Source organism: Cavia porcellus, unplaced genomic scaffold (assembly GCF_034190915.1).
Source record: "Cavia porcellus strain 051 isolate PalLab524CR breed Dunkin Hartley unplaced genomic scaffold, mCavPor4.1 scaffold_27, whole genome shotgun sequence".
NCBI classification, from domain to species: Eukaryota; Metazoa; Chordata; class Mammalia; order Rodentia; family Caviidae; genus Cavia; species Cavia porcellus.
In genome coordinates, this window is record NW_026947510.1 from 50,232,399 (window position 1) to 50,257,919 (window position 25,521).

The window sequence follows — 25,521 nt, forward strand, 5'->3', positions numbered from 1 at the left end:
GACTTTGCATTAGTCTTTTTTTTTTTTTTTTTTTTTGGTATCAAGGATTGAACTCACGACCTCGCACTTGCCAGGCAGGCACTTGTGCCACTGAGCTAAGCCCCTAGCCCCAAATTTCCATTCTTCTGTGCATATCCTTGAATAACCATGAAAGGCCAGTACTGATTTCTGGGATTACAAATAAATTTTAGTAAGGAGGCATATTCACCAATATGGCACCTGTAAATAATGACGTCTGACTCAAATTCCTTACAAAAGCACTGACCTCGTGGGAGCATCTCCACAAATGCAGGTGGTAAATGCTTAGCTACACTTATTCCCTGAAAGCATGTACTTAACAGAAGTTGTTAAAATATAGAAGCCTCATAAGGATAGCAATAATTGAGCTATACTAATAACCTTACAGGTGAACCTTATTCTGTCTGAATCACTGTTTCCATGGAAAAACTTATCCCAGATTCCACCTGGAATGCACACAACTTTTGCTTGCAGGGTCCTCAGTATCAGTATGATCCACCTCTACAGTATAGGACTTCCATTTTCCCCTCCAGCTGATTCAGAGCTGGGTGTAGAGCTGTAGGAATTGGGCTGGGAAGGGTATGAAGGGAAGGATCAGGGTTGCGGCTCTATAGACACGTGCTAGGGCTTTCTGCGAGGAAGACGGGGATGTGGATTCGCACTGTTTTTTGGAGAATCTTGGAATGCTTGTCAGTGCGGCCCAAAGTCCTACAGAGCCATCTTCTCCAGAAACAATAGCTCTCCTAGAAATAAGGCAGGCTGTTCCGTTGATCTGCTTCATGAAGGGTTTTTGCATCTCTTCTCCGCTCCCTACTGTAAAAGACACAAAATAAATGTGCAGGTACTGGTCGTCTCTGTATGAGCCATGGTAGGAAGTCTCTGATTAAGAACTTGAATACTTTTCATGTTTGTGTTTTGAAACAATGTTATTTGTGCTCAGCATTTTCATACAAAATTATTTTGTAATATTGAACAGGTGTGTGGGTGTGTTTTATGTGCATTTTTATTCACTTAATGACTAAAAGTTCAGCATGAAGTAATGATAATTCAGATAGGAGAATACATGCTAGTATACTAAAGACTAAATAAGACTGTAGCATATAGATGAGGATGGGGAACACTCAAATTCATAGACATAGAGAATAGAATGATGTTTGCCAAGGGCTGAGCGCAGAAAGGGAATGGACAGTTGGTGCTGATAGTGTGTGAAGTTTCAGTTATGCAAGATGAATGAGTTCTAAAGACCTGCTCTGCAGCATTGTGCTTCTAGTTGGCAACATTGTGCACTTAAAAATGTGTTAAGTGGATAGATCACGTGTTCTACTATTAAAATAAGAGTCCCCTGAGTTTCTTTTGAATAATAGGTTTCTTTGGGAAGGGAGTAATCAGATCTGCAGCGCTTTTGGTAGCTTTATCATGTGTAAGATTTTTTTAATGAAAGGTAAGACTAGTATAAGTGAACTTTAATTCAGATTTTTAATTTAATAAAGCGGTGCATTCATATCTAACCATTTCTTACGTCTGGTTTGTTTCCAACAAGAAAGAATAGTGCATGTTCCATTTTTAGTAAATAGGGTGCCTAGCATTCAAGGAAACAGCCTTCCAAGTCAGAACTCTTCTGTTTCTTTCCTTAAATGTTCTCTGGAATGGGAGACAGCTACATGTGCAACACTTACTTGAAATTTTAACCACACATCAGTCAATTGAAGACTCAGAAGAATAGCTACAAAGAAACTTGCGGGACTGGGGATTTAGCTCAGCGGCATAAGCATCTGCCTTGCAAGCAGGCAGTCGAGTTCAATCCTCGGTACCGATAAAAAGGAAAAAGACAAAAAAAAAAAAAAAAAGAAAGAAACTTGCTTAACTTTATAAACTGGGTTTCTTCCTTTTTTTTTCCTTAACATTGGAGCCCTTTTTTTTTTCCCCAGGGCCTCGTAACTAAGGAACACAGATATGGGAATCAGCTGGTCTTTGGCAGATACTTCTCTGTCTCTGTCTCTGTCTCCCTGTGGGTATGTGTGTCTCAGTCCTTTCCTCCCTGTGTTTGTGTCTGTATGGTGTGTATGTATGTAGGACACACATACACTTATATAGGGAAAGTAATATTCACATTAATAGTCTTTTCTTGTTTTCAGGTGACCAAAAGTAGTTTTTGCACTTTCTAGAGAAAGTAATTGGTCTTTCTCCTTCACTTCATATGTGTTCCAACTCATCCCCCTAAGTGGCCAACTAGCCCAGAACTGTCTTAGAGTCTTTAAGACAATGTATAAGGGGCAAGCTGCTATTTGCAGTAAATATTATTTTATAGCAAAAGCTTTTAGTGTTAAGTAGTCTTTTCATATTAGTCATTAACCCTGAAATACCAGTGCTATTACAAATCTTAAATCCAAATGTTCTCTCAAGTCAGTGATTACTGTATCTTACAAGCTTTGGCATTCCTTTTTTAAAACAAAGAGGAAGAACACAAAACAGTGGAAAACAAAATAAATCCTAGATTCATTATAAAGACAACTCAGAAAGAGTTGAGTTTTTTTTTTTAAGAACTATGTATAAGTGATTGCAGGATAATAATATTTAAATTAAAAGATGAAACCAAGGCATTTGATTTGACTAAATGAGAATACTTGGCATATGAAAAATCTGCTTGGCATATAAAAAAGCAAGCACTTGGCAAAGACAGGAATGGTTTATATCATTCCAATAACTCTCCCAATTTAATAAAATTAATAGACTTAGCTAATTGAGAAAGAAAAAGCATTTCACCAATAGAGAAGTTGTTAGCCTCCAAGGAAATCCATTTCCTTCCACCGTACACACCCGTGTTCATGCAGTGCTTGGTGCAGGCGTTTCCACGGGAGGCTCCCACTCTCCATCGTCCCCTGGGGAGGCCAGGGGCACCCTGGGAAAGGGATGCAAAGTGAGTTCGCGGGACACCTTGTCAGCTGTTTTTGAAACTGTTCATATTTGGTGCAGGCAAGGCTATTGGAATTGGTTTTGTTATTTAAGATCCCTAAAATGACAGGAAATTTTTCTTTTTTTAATCTCAGAAGTACATTGATGAAACAGTTCACCAAAAAAAAGAGACAGAAAAACTGAGTAATAGGGCTTGAATAGTAATGTTTAATCCAGTAGATCATAACATAATTAAAGTTATTATTATGGAAGTAGTAACATGAAGCATTGTCATGCCTGGTAAAGTCAGTCCTGTAAAGTAAGTAGGCTTGTAGCCAGATACATGCCTGTAACCCTACCACTCTGGGAGACTAAGACAGAGAACAGCCAACCCAAGCCCAGCCTGGACATCTCAGTGACTTAGTGAGACCCTGTCTCAAAATAGAAAATACAGGACTAGGGATGTAGCCCAGTGCTGAGGCCCTGGGCTCAATTCCAGCACTGAAGGAAAAACTGTACACATGTGGTCTCTGGTGATAGTGGGGTTATGCTATATTAAAGCTTGTTTTGTTTCCTATAATATTTTAGACAATGATATTATGTGATAAATACTAGTTTCCTTTATTGTAAGTAATATTTTCCTCTTTTTAGCTGACTCCGGACTGCCTTTTCCGTGTCCCCGAAACCAGAGACATGACCTGACACCCTGAATACCACTCTCTGGGCCTTTGGGTGACTGGCCAGTGCACCATGGAACTTAAAGTATGGGTGGATGGAGTCCAGAGGATCGTTTGTGGGGTTACGGAAGTCACCACTTGCCAAGAGGTTGTAATAGCCTTGGCTCAAGCTATAGGTAAGTAATTCTGTGGCTAGCTGAGATACAAGCACTTTATGATTCCTTTTAAGGGTGTGTGTGTGTGTGTGTGTGTGTGTGTGTGTGTGTGTGTCTGTGTGTGTGCATGTGTGTGTGCATGTGTGTGCACACATGTGTGTACATGCAGTTTATTTAAATATAGACCTCTAGTGGTTTTTGTTAATTTGGTTCCATAATAAATCTCACAGATAAGGCACGCTTTGTTTATTACCATTTGCCCATGTGTAGAAAAACCTGTGATGTCTGGTGATCCGCCATCCTCCCCCAGATTTGACCTTGAATCTAGAGTTGGCACTGTCTTCTCACCTGACATTTATCCTAGACAGTGATTTCTGAAATTACAGATGTTTTCTTAATCCAAAATGTAGATTCCTATTTCCCAGAACCCTTCAAAAGGAAAAATCCTATTACTAGTTTCTCAGTACTTTTAGAAAAGCTAGTACAGCAAATTAAATAATGTGGTTCTTTCTTAGAAAGATAGCACACATTTTCTAAGTCTTACTGTCCAGTGAAAGGAAGTTGTATTGAATGTGTTTACTGGCACATCTCCTGGTACCATCTTACCCTTCTCACCGGTTCCACTTAACTTACTTTGTTTGCCTTTGTCATAATTTCTGTATGTTTATTAGTTATGTTAAATGTTTTTGGAACGTGATAAGTGTCTAAACACCTATCTCAGTGACACAAATGCCATGGGTTGAAGTTTCTGTGTAGATCTTCCATTATTTATAGCAAACATGAATTGAGAGAGAATTGTGTGTCCTAGGTGTGTGTCTGTGCTTTTGTTTTTGCCTTTGAGCTCCTTATCAGAAGTTTGTTTTATGCTTCCTAGTTGGAAGCGTGTCAAGGTAGATTAAGATTGAAATGAGTCTCTCTGCTGCCACTGCACGGTAGCATTTGACAGAGGTGACTGTGCCACCCAGGTTGCAGCAGGTGACCTGGTAGAAGTTGAAAGTGTCCTGTGCCAGCATAGATACTTTGTTTTAATACTGATAGCTTTTCACTTTCCCCTAAATACTGCAGCACTCTTAATATATTAAAACAATGCTAAAAATACTAGGCTGTCACATCCAATGAAATTTTCTTGCATCTGAGACTCGTGTTGTATTTGTCAACTTAATTTTCATGACTAAAAAGGGGAAATTAAGGTATTTAACTTTATTCCATATTTTTAATATTTATTAATATTTATGCCTTATGAGAACCTCTGTTTTTTATTTGAATTAAGATACATTGCTCTTCTTTTTGCTTTGTAGGCACTATCAATTTTCAAATCTAATTTCTCTGTTATATTTGAGAATCAAGCCATGCTCAGTGCTGAAGGAGTAGTGTTTACAAAAGCTAACGTGCTTGAGTGGTGCTGCAGGCCACATCTCTCCATGTGGTGATCGTATTTTGTGCACAGAATTTCATAGGAAAATATATAACTTCAGCCTTGTCCTCACTACCCTATTCTCAACAGATTTCTTTTCAAGTAATACTTTTTAAATATGCTGTACCCTTTCACTCCGCTGTTCAGAACCTTTTAATGGTTTCCTGACTTGGAATTTCCAAATCCACGTAGTGATCCTTTGGACCTACTCTTACCAACCTCATGCCGTCTCCCACCATCTGTCAGAGAGTGCCCTCGTGACACACCAAGCACATTCCCACCTCAGTCCTTGCGTCTTTTCTCTCTCTGTTGAGGGTACTCTGCATCCAGATGTCGTTATGATTTTTCTCTTACATCTTGCGCTAATGTAATCTTATCACAAAGCCCCTCTCTGACACTGTTTATGCACGTGCACAAACACATGCATTTGTACACACTTACTCCCTGTCTCAAACACTGTTTCTTGTATTGCTTACCTTTCCTGATATATCACATATGGCTGCTGTCCCTTACCCAGCTTATGAAATCTAAAAAGTTCTGAAATCGTGAAGTTTATTATACTTTGTTAGCAGTGCTTGGCATGGCCTAAACTCATTCAGTGGCAAAAATTGGTCTGATTTCATCTAAGGCTATTTTATATCTATATTTATCCCAGGTAGTATGAACGTTAGTACATTGTACTTTAAAAATTTCAAAATATTTTATTATAAAACCTGAAGGATAGCACCATGCCACCGTTCTAAAATCTAAAAATTCTGGAATTTTCAACACATGTGGCTTTAAAGCTGTTGGACAATGGACTTCATTTATTTTTATATTGTCTATCATCACCACTGTATGTTACTGCTTATTCCCAATGCCTACACCATATTTTGAATGTAGTAAGTATTTGAGCTTTCTATTTACGTTACTTCTGCCACCAGCTGGGAGTTCAGTAGTTTAGTACAAGTTCTGAAATTGTCCACCTAGTACTAGCATGAGAGAAGGTTTAGTCCCACAAGACTACCTGTTTCAGGCACCAGCCACAGATCCAAAGCGCCCATTCTTCTGGCTGGCCAGTTACGAATTGAGGAGTCCCATGAACCCTTCCTGAGGTTCAGTAATTTGCTAGAATGACCCAGGAAAAGGATTTACACATTATTATTGCCAGTCTATTATAAGGAACCAGTGATAGGAAAGGATACAAGTTAGAAACAGCCAAAGGGAAGAGATGCAGAGGACAAGGAATGGGGTGCATTAGCATTTGATAGGTTACGGAGAGGCTTGTGCAGAGCTTCTGTTCTCTCACCCTTCCAGGACCTTGGTGTGTTCACCAACCCAGCAACTCTCTGAACATCATCGTTTCAGGGTATTTTTGGAGATTCCATTCTGTAGATATGATTGATAGCTCATTGACCAATGATGATTAATTCAATCTCCAGCCCCTCTGCCCTCATTGGAGAATAACAGAAAGTTCAACCTCTAGTCACTTGGTCAGTTCCTCTGGCAACCAAGCCCCATCCTGAAGCTATCTAGAGGTCCACCAAGAACCAGCTAATTGGTTAAACTTGGATGGGGTGAAAAGGAGTTCTTACGAAGATTTTTTTTTTTTTTAAGTTCTTATCACCCCTGGTATTCAGGAAATGCCAGGAATTTTCAAAGCACTGTCAGAAACTGTGGACAAAGACCAAATACATTTCCTGTTATATCATAGTAATAGTACATATTTGTGAATAAATTAATGAATTTTAAGGTTGTTTTCTATAAATATGTGGCTACCTAACATCCTATTCATCTCTTTGATCATGTGATCCTTTAAAATACAAGAATGTATTTTAGCTATATTTAACTTCTGATTTTACAGGTAAATTTGTATCTGTTTATGCAATATTCATTATCAACTATTTTAAAATCTAGAAAAATACAAAGAAAGTAAAAGAATCACTCATGACTATTTCCTAGAACTAACTACTGTCAAAGGCAAAATTAGAGCAAATTTGGCTTTAAGACTTTAATTAATTTTATTCGCAATTCTAGAACTGGGCAACAACTCACCCAGTAAAGTGGAATGCATGTTCCAGTAGGCTAAATAAAAGAAAAACAGCAGGTTGGTCATTTCAGAGTTACTGTCCTTAAGCAATAGGGAGGTCTTTACCCTGCTGTTTTCTCCCTTTCTCTTGATAGCTCAGAAGATCAGATAGCCAGCTTTGACTTAATGATGGTTTGGTCTTTCAGGACTGGTACAAGAACTGAGTCCAAACCAATAGCATTCTATAAATTGTATCTAACAATACTATAAGCATTGTTTTTAGTGTATCTATGGGTAAAATTTTAAAAAACAGATTATACTCTTTTACTCTTCTGTGATTAAATATTCTCAACACACTTGAAAAATATACTATGAACAGTTTAACCATGGGTTGAGTTCACAAGCAGCTGATACCTAAATAGCTACATCTTTTATTATATCAGTCAGGATAAATACTTTATGGTAAATGTTACCTTAATAATTTCAGTAAGACTTTAATAGTTTAACTCTAAAAATCCAATGATAAATCTGTATGGTGCTTTTATATCATTAAGAAACCTATTAAAATTCTTTATACTTTAATTTCTTCACTGGATAATTATATCTGTGCTGGTTAACTCATGGAACGGTTTAAACTACAAATGCCAAAGACAGACAGAGAGACAAACAATGGAGATCTTCCTCTGCATTAATATTAAGGCCACACCAAGATGGTATTCAAGGCAGAACTAAATGTAGCCATTTAATAAAATGCACCTAAATGAGCTATGCAGGAGGAATCAGAATCTTATCTAAATGAAAGGGTCTGTGTGACCTTGCCAACTATGGATTTTAAGAACAGTGATTGTGGGATTTGATTGGTATATAAAATATTTAAAACTCAATTCTTATAATACAATCAAATCTATGCATTCATTTCTTTTAAAAAATTTATGTTACTGGATGGAATACTTTCTTTTTGCCAGTACTACAAAATGTGCATTATGTAACCAAACAGAAACAGCAGCGGTAAAAGCAATTATAGCAGCTTTATACATAACAGTGACTAAATGTAGGGATCTCAGAATTTCTCAAAAATAGAGTGCTACTATTATTTCAAGGAGGTCTCTGGTTACCCCTTTTGTTATGAAGATAACAATGTATTAAGTTTATAATACCTGCATGTATTGAATGTCTGCAGGTCCTTCAGGTACAATGTGATGATTCTGTTTTCTTTTTAAAATTCATTATTGACCTGATAGAATTGGAGGAGTCTCTACCCCTCTGATCTGACCTGTATGTTACCAATGGGGGCAGAAAGGTCCAAAGCAAAGGAGCAGGGTGCCTACAGTAATGGACAGGCAGAGGAGCGAGGAACAAAAACTGCTGCAACCTTCAAAGCTGGTCTAAACACATGCGTAGTTTTAACCTTGCAGATGTATTGGTGGTTTCACATGGGACGATTATAGTAATTTTTAACCTGAAACCCATTAGAAACACTTTGCATTCCAAGAAGCCAGTCCAATGTGCTCTGGCTTTCTTTTTCATTCTCCTTATCTGCCTGGGTATTTTGATAATAAGAACATATTTGTACAGCACTTTTCAATATTATGAAGCATTTTTATATTGTACCTTCTCACTTGAGACTCAGAGCAGGTCTTTTAGGTATGGAAAGAGTGCTTCTGACAGGGAGACCAAGGCTGAAGAAAATTTAGAAATTTTGTTCAAGCATGTAAATGGAAGCAGAGTTAGATTGGAACACAGCCTTCTGACCCCTAAGCCCTGTCCTTTCTACTCTATCCAGCTTTACGCGTACTTAGAAGTTGTTTAAGAATTTTCTTTTAAGTCATATTACTGTTATGACACATCACCATTGAAAGGAGGTCTCTAGTTATCCCTTTTGTTATGAAGGTAACAATGTGTTAAGTTAATAATACCTGCCACGTATTAAATATCTGCAGTGGATCAGGCGGAGTGGTAGTTCCTTGTTATCAGATGATGCTTAAAATCTATAAAGCATTTTACAAGTGAAGTTTTACAATTATCTGGTAATTGACCCAGGATGAAAACCCCACTATGTTTGTCTTCAAAGTCTCAATCTTTTATCTACATCTAAGATTCAGGTTTCTTAAAGGAGAACATTTCCACATGTGTACAGCATAATCATTCTTTATGTGCTGCTCTGAATTGTATACTTGAGGGTTCATGTATACACATCTAGATACCTGTTTAGTGATGCAGTAATCAAGAAAATACAGTGCTACTATTATTTCAGAAGCTCATGAAGATTAAAAAGGCAGGGAAGTTAAGTTAATAGCTGTGTATGTCAATACAGTACTACATGGCAGGATCAGATTTTCTTCTTTGTAATAAGATTAATTACCCATGTATACTTTTACCAAAATGAAAATGCCTGCCCGCCTTAAATGAAAATATTTTGGAAGTCTGTTAAAGTTTGTAACGTTAAGTTGTCTTCTGGAAATTTTATCTAAATTCCATAATTAATAGATTTAGTATTTTTTAATTTAAATATAATTTGAGTCTGTTTTGTTTTTAATAATAAAAATTTATATTTTGCCTTTATGAATTTTTTCTTTTTCTTCTTAGGATAATTCTCGTAATTGTTACTATCAAGACTGACCAAGGCCTCCTTTTCAGGCTTCTCTTTTTGTATGGAACTATTCTGTAGAGCTGTGATCTTTAGTTGGCCACAGAGGTGTGGGAAGGGCCCCAGCATGGTGAGCTATGGATTGATCACACTCTCAGGGAGACAGGGAAGAATCAGCAGCAGTCAATGAGCTGAGTTCCATTGGGTCTGTCTCCCTTCAGAATTGAGGCCTCCAACCTCCCAGGGCTCTGCTGTATATATAGGTGTTACTGAAAAAGTGGACCAGATTCTTAAAATTTGACTTTGTGATGCATATTGTGAATGCATAGTTATCAGTCTAGCACTCTGAGGGGCAAAGGCACCAGGATTGCAGTCTCAAGCCCAGCCTGGGCAACCTGGCAAATTAGCAAAAGCCTGTCTCAAAATTAAAAAAAAAAAAAAGAAGAAGAAGAACCAGGGCTGTAGCTCTGTGCAAAGACTATCAGTTCAATAACCAGTATCATGTTTTTTAAAGAAGCACAGTTATCAAATGGTATCGTTTGTTCCATTATTTAACAATTATATATTTCATTCTAATACTTTGTAATTGTCTTTTTGGCTAGGTCGAACTGGAAGGTACACCCTTATAGAAAAATGGAGAGATACTGAAAGGCACTTAGCACCTCATGAAAATCCTATCATCTCCTTAAACAAATGGGGGCAGTATGCTAGCGACGTACAGCTCATTCTGCGTCGGACAGGGCCATCTCTCAGTGAGCGGCCCACTTCAGATAGTGTGGCTCGGATTCCTGAAAGAACTTTATACAGGCAGAGTCTGCCCCCGTTAGCCAAACTGAGACCTCAGGTAGACAAGTCAATCAAAAGGAGAGAACCTAAGCGGAAATCATTGACCTTCACGGGAGGTGCCAAAGGATTAATGGACATTTTTGGAAAAGGCAAAGAAACTGAATTTAAGCAGAAGATGCTGAATAACTGCAAAACCACAGCGGATGAGTTGAAGAAACTGATCCGTCTACAGACGGAGAAGCTTCAAGCCATTGAGAAGCAGCTGGAATCTAATGAAATAGAAATACAGTTTTGGGAACAAAAATACAATTCTAATCTTGAAGAAGAAATCGTCCGCCTGGAGCAAAAGATCAAAAGAAATGATGTAGAAATTGAGGAGGAAGAATTTTGGGAAAATGAATTGCAGATTGAGCAGGAAAATGAAAAGCAGCTGAAGGATCAACTTCAAGAAATAAGACAAAAAATCACAGAATGCGAAAGCAAATTAAAGGACTATCTGACCCAAATCCAGACCATGGAAAGCGGCCTGGAAGCAGAAAAGCTGCAGCGGGAAGTTCAGGAGGCGCAAGTCAACGAGGAGGAGGTGAAGGGCAAGATCGGGAAGGTCAGAGGGGAGATAGACATTCAAGGCCAGCAGAGCCTGAGGCTGGAAAACGGAATCAAAGCTGTGGAAAGGTCGCTCGGACAGGCCACCAAGCGGTTACAGGTAAGAGCATCGTTATGAACGGGGTGTTTCACCTATTTAGGAGAATTAACATACTCTTGGGATCTTCTTTCTTAATTATGTGCCTTTTTTTTTTTTTTTTGTCTTTTTCTTTTTTATTGGTATCAGGGATCGAACTCACGACTGCCTGCTTGCAAGGCAGGTGCTTATGCCGCTGAGCTAAATCCCCAGCCCCTATGTCCCTTATTTTTAAAGGCTTTAATTTCTTTGTATGGAAAGAATTAGAAACCTAAGTACGTTTAAAAGTCTTATGAGATTCTTGTGATGTAAGAAGAAAGCACTTACACATGAGGCCAGAACAAGACAAGAGCTAATGCCCCTCTCATCCTTCCTCTGTATAAGAGGCTTTTTAACTGTGCTGTTGTGACATTAGCCAGCTGGATGGAGGAGCATATATTCTCAGAGCTGGAGTGGACACTGGCGATCAGATAGTGCATCTGAGCTCCTTTGGGAAACTGAGGCCAAATGACATTATCACAGATTGGTCAGCCAGGGCATATGTGGCCAGTTGACTGCCTCTCTCTATTTCCATTGTTGCCAACCTGTTTTCTGCCCCAAGATTTAGGTCTCTTCCCTCCTTTCCTCTCCTTAGTTCCCTCTTTTGTTTCCCTGAGAAGGGATCTTCGCCAGTCTTCCCCCTCTTCATAGATATTTCACCACTTACACCCTGATCACTCACTTTTCTTCTTACCTGTTCTTGAAGATCTTGTGATTGTGATCTGGGAGTTGTGAAGATGTATAAAATTATCTCTAGAAGATGAAGTAAGAAACAGACACAACTGATTATAACATAGCTATTAAAATATTCAACAAACTAGGTTAAAATGTTAGATAATTTTAAAATTCGGTGTTTGATCCCAGCCACATTTCAAGGTCTCAGCAGCACGTGTGGCTGGCTATTGTGCTGGACAGCACTGATATCAGATGTTTCCTTCAGTGCAGGAAGCCCCGTTGCACTGAGCTGGCTTTCCACTCAAAGCGCAGTCCGGGCAGGCAGCCTGAGCACACATTCTGTTAGTGAGAATCTGCATCCTAAGGCGACCCCCAGTCCTACCTGTGCACAGTGCAATCAGAGAAGCCCCTTTAGTGCAAACGCTTCAACAGTCCCGGAATCAGAGAAGGCTGCCATGTCATCAAGAACTGCTCTGAGTTCCTTTCTCTTACTGTAGTGAAAGGTAAAGTGAGGGTAAACCTACCACTAAAATTTAGAAAATCAGGAATTTCTGATGCAATAGAAAGTTGTTAACCTCTGCTTTATCAGTATTTTACTACCGGGTTGCATTTGAACATTTAAAAAGGGTGCATTGGAAGTTACGTTGCGTTTGGTGCTATTTATAGGAAACACTAACTTGTAACAATTATTCTAAGTAAATCCTGCCACCCATTGGACAGTGTCTATTAATCAAATTACTAATGTGTCCTAAGTACCCCTTTACTCAGAGTAACCGCACTTCTTGTTTTTTCTTTAATTCTTTTTAATTTTTTTTTATTTTATTGGTACATTTTAGAAATATGTAATGACAACATTCACCATAGGGAGTCTGTGTCTGTATATGACGTATCTTGCTGCTGACTTTTTTCCCATTTCCCTCCTTTATCCCTTCTTCCCCTCCTTATTTACAAAAGCTTTGTTTCCATTTTTTTCTTTCTATTCTTTATTTCTTGTTCTTTCTTTCCATTCCCTCTCTTCCTCCTCTGTTCCCCTTTTCATTTGAATATTTTCTTCCCATTTCCCAATATCTATTATACTTTCAGTTTCTCACACCAGAGAAACAATGCAGGCTTTAAATGTGTTTGATGTATTTCATTTAAGAGTATGGTTTTAAGCTGTAGCAATTTAGCTAGAAATGTCTCAAGTTTCTCCTTCTTTATGGCAGAATAGAATTCTATTTTATTTTAAAAAGGAAGAAAAAAAAAACTTTGTCCATTCATCAGTTGATGGCATTTGTTCCAAGATTTAGCTGAGATAAACTGTGCCACTCTAAACATGGGTATGCGTATATCCTTGTAGTTTGCTGCTTTCAATTCTTCCAAGAAGATATCAACAAGGGTAACAGCTGGGTTGAATGGGACCTCTAGTTTTGGTTTTCCAAGGAATTTCCACAGTGGTTGCATCAGTCTACACTCCCACCAACACTGGAGAAAGGTCCTTTTATTCTCCAGCCCTCCAGCATGTGTTATTTGTTATTTTCTTGATAATAGCCGTTCTTTCTAGAGTAAGATGGAATCTCAGCATTGTGTTAATTTGCTTCTCTTGATGTTGAACACTTTTTCATACTTTTTTTGTCATCTGAAAAATGTATATTCATTTCAGATGCCCATTTTTGGATTGGGTCATTAAATTTGGGGGGGATCTGTTTTGTTTTGTTTTGTTTTTTTTAAGTTCTTTTTATATTCTAGATGAAAGTCCTCTGTCTGATGAACAGCTGGCAAACTTTTTTCCCCACTCAGGGTTGCCTCTTCACTCTGTTGGTGGTTTGTTTTGCTATGCAAAAGCTTTAGGTAAGAGATCCCAGTTGATTCTTTGTGATAGTTCCTATGCGATCAAGGTTTGTTCATAGTCTTTGCTTACACCGGTGTTTTCAAGAGTTCTGCTATTTTCTCTTCCGGCACATTTAGTGTTAATATTTAGACCTTTGATTCATTTCTTTTTTTTTTTTTTGATTCATTTCAATTTTAGTTGAGTGCATGGTGAAAGATAGAGGTCTAATTTTAATCTTCGGCATATGGAAAGCCAGTTTTTTAGTACCATTTATTAAGAGGCTGGCTTTCTTCCAGTGAAGGTGTTGGGCTCCTTTGTCACAGGTAAGGTGGCTGAGTATGTTCGGAGTTGTATCTGTGTCTTCTAATCTGTTTTATGATCTTCGGGTCAGTTTTTTGCCAGTATCGTGCTATTTTTATCACAGCAGTTGATAGTATAATTTCAAGTCAGGGATTGTGATGCCTCTGGCCTTACCTTTGTTGCCTAGAATTGCTTTGGCTATTCTGTGTCACTTTTGGTTCCAAATGAATTTTAAGATTGTTTTCCCTAATTCTGTGAGATACACTACTGGTATTTTGATTGAGATTACATTAAACCTCTACAACAATTTTGGAAGTATGGCCATTTTCAATTATATTTGTTCTTCTTTCCCAAGCTTAAGGCATAGCTTTCCATTTCCTGATATTCTCTTTGATCTCCTTCTTTAGAGTACTACAGTTTTCAATAAAAAGGTCTTTTACTTCACTAGAGTAATTCCTAGGTATTTCATTTTTGTGTGTACTATTATAAAAGTGTTGTTTTCCTAATTTCTTTCTCAGTGAGTTTGTTATTTGTGTACAGAAATACTACTGACTTCCGAGTGCTGACTTTATGTCTAGGCACACTACTGGATTCAGTGATTAAATTTAGAAGTCTTTTGGTGGAGTTTTGGGGTCTTCTATGTAGAGTAGCGTGTCATCTGCAAATAATGACAATAAAACTTCTTCCTTTCCTATTGTTATTCCTTTTATTTTTTTTCTCTTGTCTAATTGTTCTAGCTAAAATTTCCAGGATTATGTTGAGTAAGAGTAGAGACAGTGGGCATCCTTGTCTTATTCCTCATTTTAAAGGGAAAGTGTTCAGGTTTTGCCCATTTAGTACGTTAACTGTTGGTTTGTCAGAGATGGTTTTATTATATTGAGATAAAGATCATCTATTCCAATTTTCTGTAGGGTTTTTTTTAAATCATGAATGGGTACTGAACTTTGTCAGACATTTCTTCTGCATCTATTGAGATGATCATATGGCTTTTGTCTTTGGCTCTGTTAATTTGGTATATTTATTGATATGCATGTGTAAAGCATCCCTGCTTTCCTGGGATGAATACTACATGGTCATGGTTTATAATCTTCTTTATGATTTGGTGCATTTTGTTTTGCAGTGTCTTATTGAGAATTTTTTGTGTCTTACATTCATTAGAGAATTGGCCTTTAATTCTCTTTTATGGTTGCTTCCTTCTCTGGTTTTGATATCTTGCTTGCAGGAGTGAAACTGAGAATATTGCTTCCCTTTCAGTTTCATTCAGGAGTTTGAGAAGTAGCAGCATAATGTCTTCTCTAAATTTCTCTTCTAAATCAGCAGTGAATGCATCACTACCTGGGCTTTTCTTTGTTAGTAAGCTTTTAATTATATCTTCAGTTTCATTGACTGATACTGGTTTAGAATTTTTGTATCAGCTTTGTTATCAGGTTTCAGCTTTGTTAATTAATAACTATCTAGGAATCTGTCCATTGCTTCTGTGTTTTCCATATTGTTAGAATATAGGTTCTCGAAGTAGGTATAGATGATCTTCTGGATTTCTGTAGGATCTATTCTGATTTCACCCTTTTCATTGCTAATTGCATGAATTTGAGTCTTTTTCTTCCTTTTTTTTTTTTTTTTTTGATGAGATTGCTAAGGGCTTGATTTTATCTTGTCTCTCAAGGAACCAACTCTTGATTCATTGATTCTTTGTCTCCATTGCATTCATTTCTGCTTTGATCTTTATAATTTCCTCCCTCATGTCAGCTTTGTGCTTGACTTACTCTTTTTCTCGAAGCTTGAGGTTTAATATTAGCTTATGTGCCTTGCTTTTTCTAATATGGGAATTCATCACTATATATTTTCCTCCTAGGATTGCTTTCATTGTGTCCCATAAGTTCTAGTATGTTGTATTGGAAATGTTGTTTAATTGTGGAATTGTCTAATTTCTCCTTTAATTTTATCTGTGATCCATTGCTTATTCAGGAGGGTGTTATTTAATTTGTATATGTTTATGAAATTCTTGTGGTTTCTTTGCCATTGATTTTCAGCTTCCTTGCACTATGGCCTAATAATATGCATAGGATAATTTCAGTTCCTTTGTATTTACTTAAAGTATGTTCTATGAATTGGTATGTGATTTGTTTTGGAAAACATCCCATATGCAGCTGAGAAAAATGTGTATTTTCATGTTCTGATTTCAGTAGACATCTATAAAGTCCATTTGTTCAGAAGTTTGGTTCACTTTTGATATTTCCTTATTGATTGTTCATCTGGTTATCTATTTGTGACAGCAGGGTTTTGAAGTCCTCATTGCAATTGTATTATTGCTTGGCTTTTTTCATATCCATTACTATTTGTTCTACATAGTTGAGCACAGAGGTATCTATGATTGTTACCTCTTCTTGGATTGTTCCCTTTACGAGAATGTGGTGACCTTTTTTGTCTCTCTTAGTCTTGGTTTGAAATCCACTTTGTCTACAAATAGATTAGCTACCCCCGCTTTTTCCTGAGTTCCTTTGCATGGCGTATTGTTTTCCATCCTTCAACTTTCACACTGTCTTCCTCTTTTCCTATCTTTGCCCCTTTTAACTATGAATTTTTTGGATTAAATGTGTTTCTTGTATGCAACATAGTGTTGGGTCTTGCTTCTTGATTTCTTCTGCCTGTCTATTTCTTTTGATTGGTGAATTGAGACCATTAACATTGATGGTTATTACTGAAATATATTGACTTATCCTTGTCACGTTATTTTTCTGTTGTTGGTTCCCTTTTCTTCCCCTGTTTAATTGCTTACCTTGCCTGGTAGATTCATTTTGTGAAGGTTCATGGAGTTGTAGTCCTTATTATCTCTTTCTAGAAGGTTCTTCAGAACATTTTGGAATGCTAGTTTGATGATCATGAATTTCCTCAGGTGTTCTTTGTCATTGAAATGTCTTAATTCACCATCAACTTTGAAAGAAAGTTTTGCAGAGTAGATCATTCAGGGTTGAAGGTTGTTTTCTTTGAGGACTTGAAATACTTAACTCCAGGCTTTTCTTGACATGAGGGTTTGCATTAAGAAGTCTATTGCGATTCTGATGGGCTTTTCTTTATAGGTGATTTGCTGCTTTTCTCCAACAGTTTTTAATATTGTCTTCTTATTTTGACTTTCTGGAATTTTAACTATTATATGCCTTGGTGTAGATTTTTTCTTTGATCATGGCTAATGGTGTTCTGTATACCTCACTCATCTATATGTCAAATTATTTACACTGGCTGGTAAGTTTTCTGTCATTACTTCTTTGAACAGGCTTTTTTTAATGTCATTTGTGCTATCTCCTGCTTTTTCATTGACTGCAATGAGTATTATGTTATTATTCTTTGCATCATCTAGCACCTGTTGCATTGATTTTTTTTTGTATTCCTTTGCTAATTTTAAGAAATTTCTCTTTTCATGATCACTAACCACAATCCTGTCTTCCATAACTAATATTTTTGTCCTCATATTGGCTCATTCTGCTGCATATACTTTCAGTGGAATTTTTAATCTCCTAAGTGCTTCAGTGTATTGCATGGATTCCATTTGTTTCCTATGTTGAGTGCTCGTGCTTTCCATCATTTTCTTAAGCTCCTCTATTTTTTTTTATCTGTATCTACTCTTAAGTCACTAATCATGTCTTTCATTATGGTCAGCATCTTTTGTAGCTATCTGAGAAGTTATTTCTCATTTGATTTTTTTCTAGAGCTTCATTCATCTGCTTTGTTACTTCAGCTGTTATCACTTCAGGGAGTCCAGGTGGGTGGCTTTTGACTTGTCCCACTTCATTGCCCCCTGGGTTTGCCTGTGGTGAGTTGGAAGTTTGGAGTTGCATCTGCTTAAGTGTCTTCTCATGTTCTTTTTGTTGTTTTGGTTTAATTCCTGGGTCGATATTTGTAAATTGCGTATGGTGCGTAGCTTTATAGCTATTATTTAGAACCCGTAGGAAATGACTGCTTCTCAGAGTTGTCTTCCAGGTGTAGCTGGCTTTTAGATTTTGAGCCTTTTGCAAGATCCTACCTCTTCAGTTTATTAGAGATGAGAACTTGCTGCATACTTGGCCGCTGGCTCTTTGGCACTGGCCTATAGTACTGCTTATGACCCTTAGGCAGTCTCAGTCTTGGTGTGCCAGGAAGAACAGCAAATTAGAACAATTATGTCACCTTAGCTAACGTAGTGCAATGAGCAAAAACAATAGCATCCGACACAGCCTAGAAAATGACAAACTGTGATGACTATTAATTTACCACCTTTAACTGTACAAACTAGATTTGTGGCTCTATAAAAAATTTAAAAACCAGTAAGCACACTTCTAGTATGTCTTCCCTGAGCTTAATAAATCCTTCAGACACATCTGCCTGGGTGGGGCTTTGTGTCTTTCCTGATGGTGCAGTACAGAGAGGACAGAAAGTGACAAGTCCTTTCACAGGATGGCTCGGTGCTTTTGGGGCTTCCCAGCTATCTAAACCTTGATCCCTTTCTCCAGGGCTCTGGAGTTCTCCCACTTTTTGTCAAGAACGTAAAAACTTAAGACTGAGAATCTTGCTTTCTTCATACTATAAGGTAAATCTTAATATAATAATGGACTCTATAAAAATTTAAACAGCTTATAAAAACCAAGAAATCGAAGTGTCGTGGACTGAATGGCTGCGAATGTGCAGTTGGTGATGAAGGGGTTAATAGGGGTGTTCAACATGGTTGCTGTAGTACTGGTACAGAATCGTAGTATTATTCTTTTTTGTGATGAAAGTTTATAACCATGTACTCATTTTATGCGATTGATGTTTCAAAGGAGGCGTTGCGTGTAGTTAGAGAACAGACAGCTGAGTGGTGGCCACACCTGTATTACTAGGTGACTGAGGCAGGAGGGCGGAGGATCGCAAGTTGACCCACCCGGAAAACTTAGAGACTTAATGAGCCCTGTTGTAAAATAGCAAAAGGTGGTAGAGATGCTGATGGTGCAGAGGTTTGGGTTCAGTCCTCAGTGCTGGGGAAAAAAGACTGAAAAGCCATTGTCTTCCATTTGCCTGGTTTGGGGCTCATTCCAGAATAACAGTGACCTCTTTCGCATATTCTATCTCTGTGAACCAGATTGGTTAAGTTTGCCCTTGCGAGGGCACTGCCTGCCCTGCCATGGAGGGACTTTGGCAAGGCTGTCTTCACTGGCCAGCAGTGAATCCTCAACTCAAAAGATAACTAATGATTTCCAACTAGGATAAAGAGCAAGAGCTGGAGCAGCTGACCAAAGAGCTGCGGCAAGTCAATCTCCAGCAGTTCATCCAGCAGACGGGAACTAAAGTCACCGTCCTGCCGGCAGAGCCCATTGAAATAGAGGCCTCCCAGGCAGACATAGAAAGGGGTAAGTGGTGATGAGAGGTTTTTTCCCCTTGCTTCTCCCTAGTGAACTGGGAATAAACTGCTTGCATTCAAGTTAAAGCATGTTCCAGCCATTCATAGCTAACTTTTAAGTGAACTACTTAAAAGAAAAATTCATCCTATTTCCTGATTCTGAGGAAAAACAGTAACATTTATTTATTATATGTTATATACTTATTATTAATTGTATTTACATTATTTATTTAGGTAATCATGTAATCACCAAATTTTATTTCATTCATTTTAAGATGCTTCTTTATAAAACTTTTTCCTAAAGTATGTATTTCATATTTATTAATTTTGAATTTTAGTTTCTCAGTTCCTTATTCCTTTCTTCCTTTCCTAAAAGTCTTTGTTACTAATTTGCACTGATATTTAAAAGGCAGTTATCAGTCCGTAAATTCTACAATAAACAACCACAAGAAGCAAAATGCTCACTTTTTAAACATACCACTCACTGTTCACTCCAGCAAACACTGGTTTATCCAGTAGACGCCCATCTGAAATGGGCTTAGCCTTCCCTTGCAGAGCCCAGAGCCCGCGGGCATTGCAGGTCCTTTAGGACAGGAAGTGTTCTAATTGGTCGGATTGCTAATCTCCTGCTTAATGAGTCTCTGTTTCCTGTATAGAGGCACCATTCCACTCGGGGTCCCTGAAGCGACCTGGTTCATCTCGGCAGCTCCCCAGTAATCTTCGTATTCTGCAGAACCCTATCTCATCTGGTTTTAATCCTGAAGGCATATATGTATAACATTGTCTGTCTTTCGGGGAGAGAGCCAATAAAGGTACCAAGGACAACAACGTTCTTTCTTCAATTTGTGCCAATGACGAACAGAGGATGTTTCACAAGCCACTGTATCTTTTTTTTCCCCTAAACTGCATACCACGTGGAGCCATACCCTGTGCACTGATGCTAAAGAACAAAGAAACTGTGTTTTCACACATCAACAGTATTGACAGTTTTGTCCAGCAGCTGTAATGCAAAGCCTTCATTTTTATTTCTAGCATTTTGAGTTCATTAGGAAAGTATTATACTATATTTGTACATAAATAAACCATGAACTAAGAGTACAGAGAATTATGTGACTGGCTTAGTTTAATTTATTCCATGTAATTGATGAATGTATGAATGTTGATGTTTAAGTAATTTTGTTAAGACTTATCCTGTGACTTACTGTTACATATTGTGGATATCTCTGTGTGCACGTTGCCAGACTTCACCCGTGCATTGCTAATTTATTCTGCAGAAGTGTGGGGAGCTCCACCACCCACACTAACTGTAGAAGAACCCACTGCGTTTCATTGATGAACCTGTCGTAGCCATTGCTTACTTAGGCAAAGTAATTGAGATTTCTTTTTAATCTTTCTTAACAGCATTTTCAAATACATAGGTGACCATGTAACATAACAGAAATATATTTCATGAGTTAAAAGTGTTCATATAAAAGGTTTGCAATCTTTCATATACTGTTGTACAAAACTGTGTATTGGATATCTATCCAAATGGACATGGGGTTTCCTGGTACATTGTGTGATTTGTTTGAGCTATGCCTTATCATTTATTGCCATGGATTCTCAGAGTTAATGTGACGCATAACTTATAGATATCTAAGGAACAGATTGGTATACTTTGGGATGCCAATGATCTACCAGATGCTAAATTTTTAAAAAATTTTTGCTAGTACTTATTTGCAGTACACAATGATTGCATTCATCTTGGGGGCTATATTTCAAATAACCCATTTAATAAGTATGGTCTGTTGTATACACACCCACGAATAAATTATTCTTTGTACATAATTTATGTGCTTTCTCCAGTCACTTAGAAGGAAAAAAGATTGGAGTTAGGTACATTTTACTGAGGAAATAAAATTAAATTCAGAGTATGTTTTCTTTTTTAGGTTTGACTTTTATAGGATATTAATCTCCTTTTGTACATATATTGTTTTATTTATAAAAGCAGAATGAGTCAGCACCTGTCCCATGAGTGGTGGCTTAACGAAGATTCACCACTGATGTTCAGACAGATACTGTCTGACACCTCATAGCCATTTTTACATTCCCTCTGAACAAATTTGGTACAATGTAATTAACATTTTGACCTGAAATGTAAGGTAGTTTGTCCTTCTGAAGAAAATATATTCTCTGTATTACTTATATGCAACAAAATAAAAGTGGATTAATATAGTAATGCCATGGTAACGATAAAGAAATGTCTTATGCATGAAGGCAACTTTGGATGTTTCAGCACATTTGACTTATTTTTGGTTTAATGAATGCCAGGAATGCTGCTTTGTTTAGGTTACCTATGAGAAACTTTAAGAATGGCTATGAAAATATGTAGAAGCTTCTAGAGAACTGAAAGCAATGCAGTTTGCCTTTTGTAGTTCAGGTGAACAATAGACCTCAACTGAAAATATTTTCTTTGGGTTCCTGGAGTTATCAAATTGATCTTGCCACTACTTTCTAGATAACTTGAGAAATATTAAATGATTCTTTACCTGTGTAATCACAACCTGTATACATTTGCTCTCAATTTATAATAGTCATTTCATATCTACATGTATTTAAAATTAGGATATTTAAAAACCAAAATAATTTGTAGCCTTTGTGATAATAATGATTTATGTATGTCCAATATATGCCTTATTTTTAAGGAGTCCTACCCTATATTGAGTCATTTTGTTGTTGTTCAGAGAAATTAAGACCTTATTCACAAAGAAAAACATTTTATAAATTCATTGTATTCTATTTAAGTGAAAATGCAGAACTGTAGTTATGTTAAACTTTGTAATTAATTGCAAAGATGCCTTGGTATACCATGAAAAACAGCATCAATATCTAACTTACTTGTTGTAACTTATCTTCAGAATTTACATAGTAGCTAAAGAAGACCAGGTACCATTCCATCAACTTGTAGTCGTTGAGATTCTCCAGCAGTCTCACAGTTCACCTGTCTGACAACTTGACAGAATTTTCAAGCTGCCAAATAATCTTCATGGACCTAATTAGCTATAGCAAAGCTGTTTCCTCGAAGGGAAGAGTGTGTCAATGTGAATTAATGAACACACTAAGCAGCTGTACTTTTTAATCAGTTACATTACTTTTGGAAGCACATACCTAAAGAAGATTTTTTAAATCCGTTTTTAAAATAGAAAAATTCATTTCCATAGGAGCATCTTAAAATGTTTTAGTCTCTTTGTGATCATTTTTACTTATTGTGAATACATATAAGTTGGATTAAGTGCCACATCTTTGGATACATTTTGGAGGGGGGAGCAGGCAATGCTATACAAAAATACCAAGTAAAAAGTTTTACAGGGGGGGCATATTCACCTTCTAATAATAAATTACAAATTTCTGTGTTTTTTAGTGACACGGCAATTTTCTACAATATTATATATGCCAAAAATAGTTCCTGTTTTTGTTTTTTACCAAGGAACAATCTCAAATAACAGTCTTTTTGACCTTTTGAGTATCATTGTCCTCAAAGATGGCTTACCTGGGTTTTTTTTTTTTTTCTTTATAAGCTATGTTGGGTTGTTTGCATTTCTTTTTTATCTTAAAGCACAGAATGTTTTATATGTGAGGCTTCCGTTTTATAAGTAGAAGTTATCCTCTTAATTCCCAATCATCAATGAGCAAATCATCAATTCCTGTAGTTGAAATTAGTCATAAACAAGCTAAAATAACATGGATGAAGTGATATATATATATATATATATATATACTCTAAAGTACATAATAGAATTTATGGTATGGTTATGTGACATATAAGATGAATAAATGAGCCTTTGCTTCCACAATAAAAACAAGATATACTCCTGCATTAAAAGACAACTTTCTTTGTGAATAAGAACAAAGTGATCCTCAAAGGAAGTAACTTCTTTTAAAGCCATTTCTGTGAACCCATTTCCAACTAGACTGTAGTGGGTTGAGGAAATAATTTGAAAAAAGCAAAAACTTGATTTCAGGCCCAAAAAGGATGTGGGCAGATGGGCAGTTAGCATTGTACATCGATTGCCTTTGAGAAACTGGGCCTTAATTTATCTGTATATAATGGCACCACGTTCCTCTCTTCTACCTTAAGTTGTCTGTATTAGTCTGTATTAAAATGTAGCTCATAAGTATCGCTTTATATTCTGTCCGTTTTTAAGTTGCATGTTTATACTGTTTGCCACAGTGTTTCTGAGTTCCAAGTGAAGGCCGTTAGCTGTATCAAAGAGACACGACCATCGCTATTTATTCTGGTCTTGCTGCTTTACATTTCCCAGTCAAAGTTTTGGATGCAAGGACAGTGACTGCTGAAAGCTGCAGAAGCTCTTTCCAACGCATTATATATATTTTTAGAAACCAAATAAATGCAGATAACTATTTAGTATACTAATTATATTAAACCAGCAGAAATATAAAGGCAATAAAGTATATACATATATATGAGGGGAGGGAAAGATGAAAAATATAGATTTACAGCCAGACGTGGTAATCGCCCTAAGTGTATGTCTTGGTGACTTTCTTCATTGACCCGGGAGGATTTGGAGTTGCTGCAGCTTTAAACAAAAAATTGCCATGTTCACTAATTGTGGGCCATAAGTATGCTTTTACTGCTTTGCTTATGTACAAAGAAAAGATCTGTAATATGTATTATATGTAATTATTTTCTTTTGACTTTCATTTCAAAATGAATATTTTCTGATTATTATCATGAGCTGTAAAGCAAAAGATCAATACCTGATATTCTCCCAAATAATAAATTTTCAGGATTCATTGGGGCAGTTGTTGGTTTGTTTCTTACGTGTTTCGTATCTTAAAGTACAGTTTTATTTCCTGTCAAAGATGCCAAAGAGAACGGATCTCTATATCACTGACGCAAAGCTATGTATTTCTTGAATGTAATGTTAATTGTTACTATTAAAGAATTAGCTATGGCTCACATCGTAGCTGCTTCACCAAAGTAGGACTTAAGAAATTAATAAGCCTCTTTTTATTTCAAAAGGGGAGTGGAAAAGCTATTCTTTAAGCACAGAAGACACTTGTCACCTCAGACATGCACAGCCACCAGGGGACAGCTCCCAAGTCAGTGCTGATGGGCAGCTGGTGCAGCAGTGAATTTGCATCGTCCAGCCCCGCAGCGCTTCCTGCCTTGCATGGGAGCACAGCTTAAACTCCAGTGCCCAGTGTCTGCACCTTAATCACTTTCTAGTGTGGAAACATAAATCTTATAAGAATATTCAATATTCCTATAATATTTAATAGTTATAGATTGATCAAGAAATCATACATGAGTAAATATAAAAAACTGAGAAACTTTGACATGTTTACACTACATGCTAGCTTGGAGAACTTTTAGAATTTTAATTACCCATCCTGACCCCTCTCTAAAGTCGTGCGTTGTTAAGGACATGGAAATAATGTGCCCAAACCGTACAGTGTGCCTGAGGACGGGCCAGGGGAGTCTTGAGGCTGCGATCTAAAGAGCAAGCGACAGCCTCTCTACAACCTGTTAAGCACAATTAAAGGGGCCAAGACAGTATGCCATGGGAACAGCAGAAGGAGCCCCCCGAGCCCAGGGAGTCAGAGACCCGGGAGAAGGCGGCTGAGCCAGGAAGGGCTGCCTGGCATGGGCTGAAGGAAAGGAAGAAGAAGCAGCTGTGGTCGGATGATGAAGGGCAGAGGGCTGAGAGAGGAGGTGGGCATCGGGCCACGCAGTGCCTGCCGTGCTGTAAGGAGTGTGGGCCTCATCTGGGGAGCCACCGGGTTGTTTTTAAGCACAGAAAGGATCAGATCTGCATAGGAAGGAAGACGCTTCTGGCTGGCAGCGTGGCAAACTGGCCGAAGGTCATGTCAGGAGGCCAGGAAGGCCACTCAGGCGGACTGCGAGCCAAGCCAGAGACAATGGTAGCTTGCCATTGGCTTTATTCACAGGGTAAGTTTTTACTGAACACCTTCTTGGGACCAGGAAAAGAATAGGATTGAGCAGGTTGTAGACATGCAAGTAGACAGCAGTGAAAGGACAGCATTCAAGGAGGCGTGCACAATAAAGCAAGCAAGCCCAGGTGTTTAACAGCTGTTCACAGCCTTACGTGGCTGGTGGCCGTGGTGCC

General features: G+C 37.6%; 1 protein-coding gene across 1 annotated transcript in view; it reads left to right on the plus strand.

The window, feature by feature from the left end:
- Positions 1–24,189, plus strand: part of Rassf8 (Ras association domain family member 8) — a 116,157-nt gene extending 91,968 nt beyond the window's left edge. Inside the window, exons 3-6 of the mRNA XM_003470453.5 lie at positions 3,562–3,763; positions 10,354–11,243; positions 19,256–19,400; positions 20,047–24,189. Coding sequence (XP_003470501.1) covers positions 3,661–3,763; positions 10,354–11,243; positions 19,256–19,400; positions 20,047–20,168 — 1,260 coding nt within the window. The 5' untranslated portion in view covers positions 3,562–3,660 and the 3' untranslated portion in view covers positions 20,169–24,189. The remainder of the gene's footprint in view (positions 1–3,561; positions 3,764–10,353; positions 11,244–19,255; positions 19,401–20,046) is intronic.
- The last annotated feature ends 1,332 nt before the right edge of the window (positions 24,190–25,521 follow it).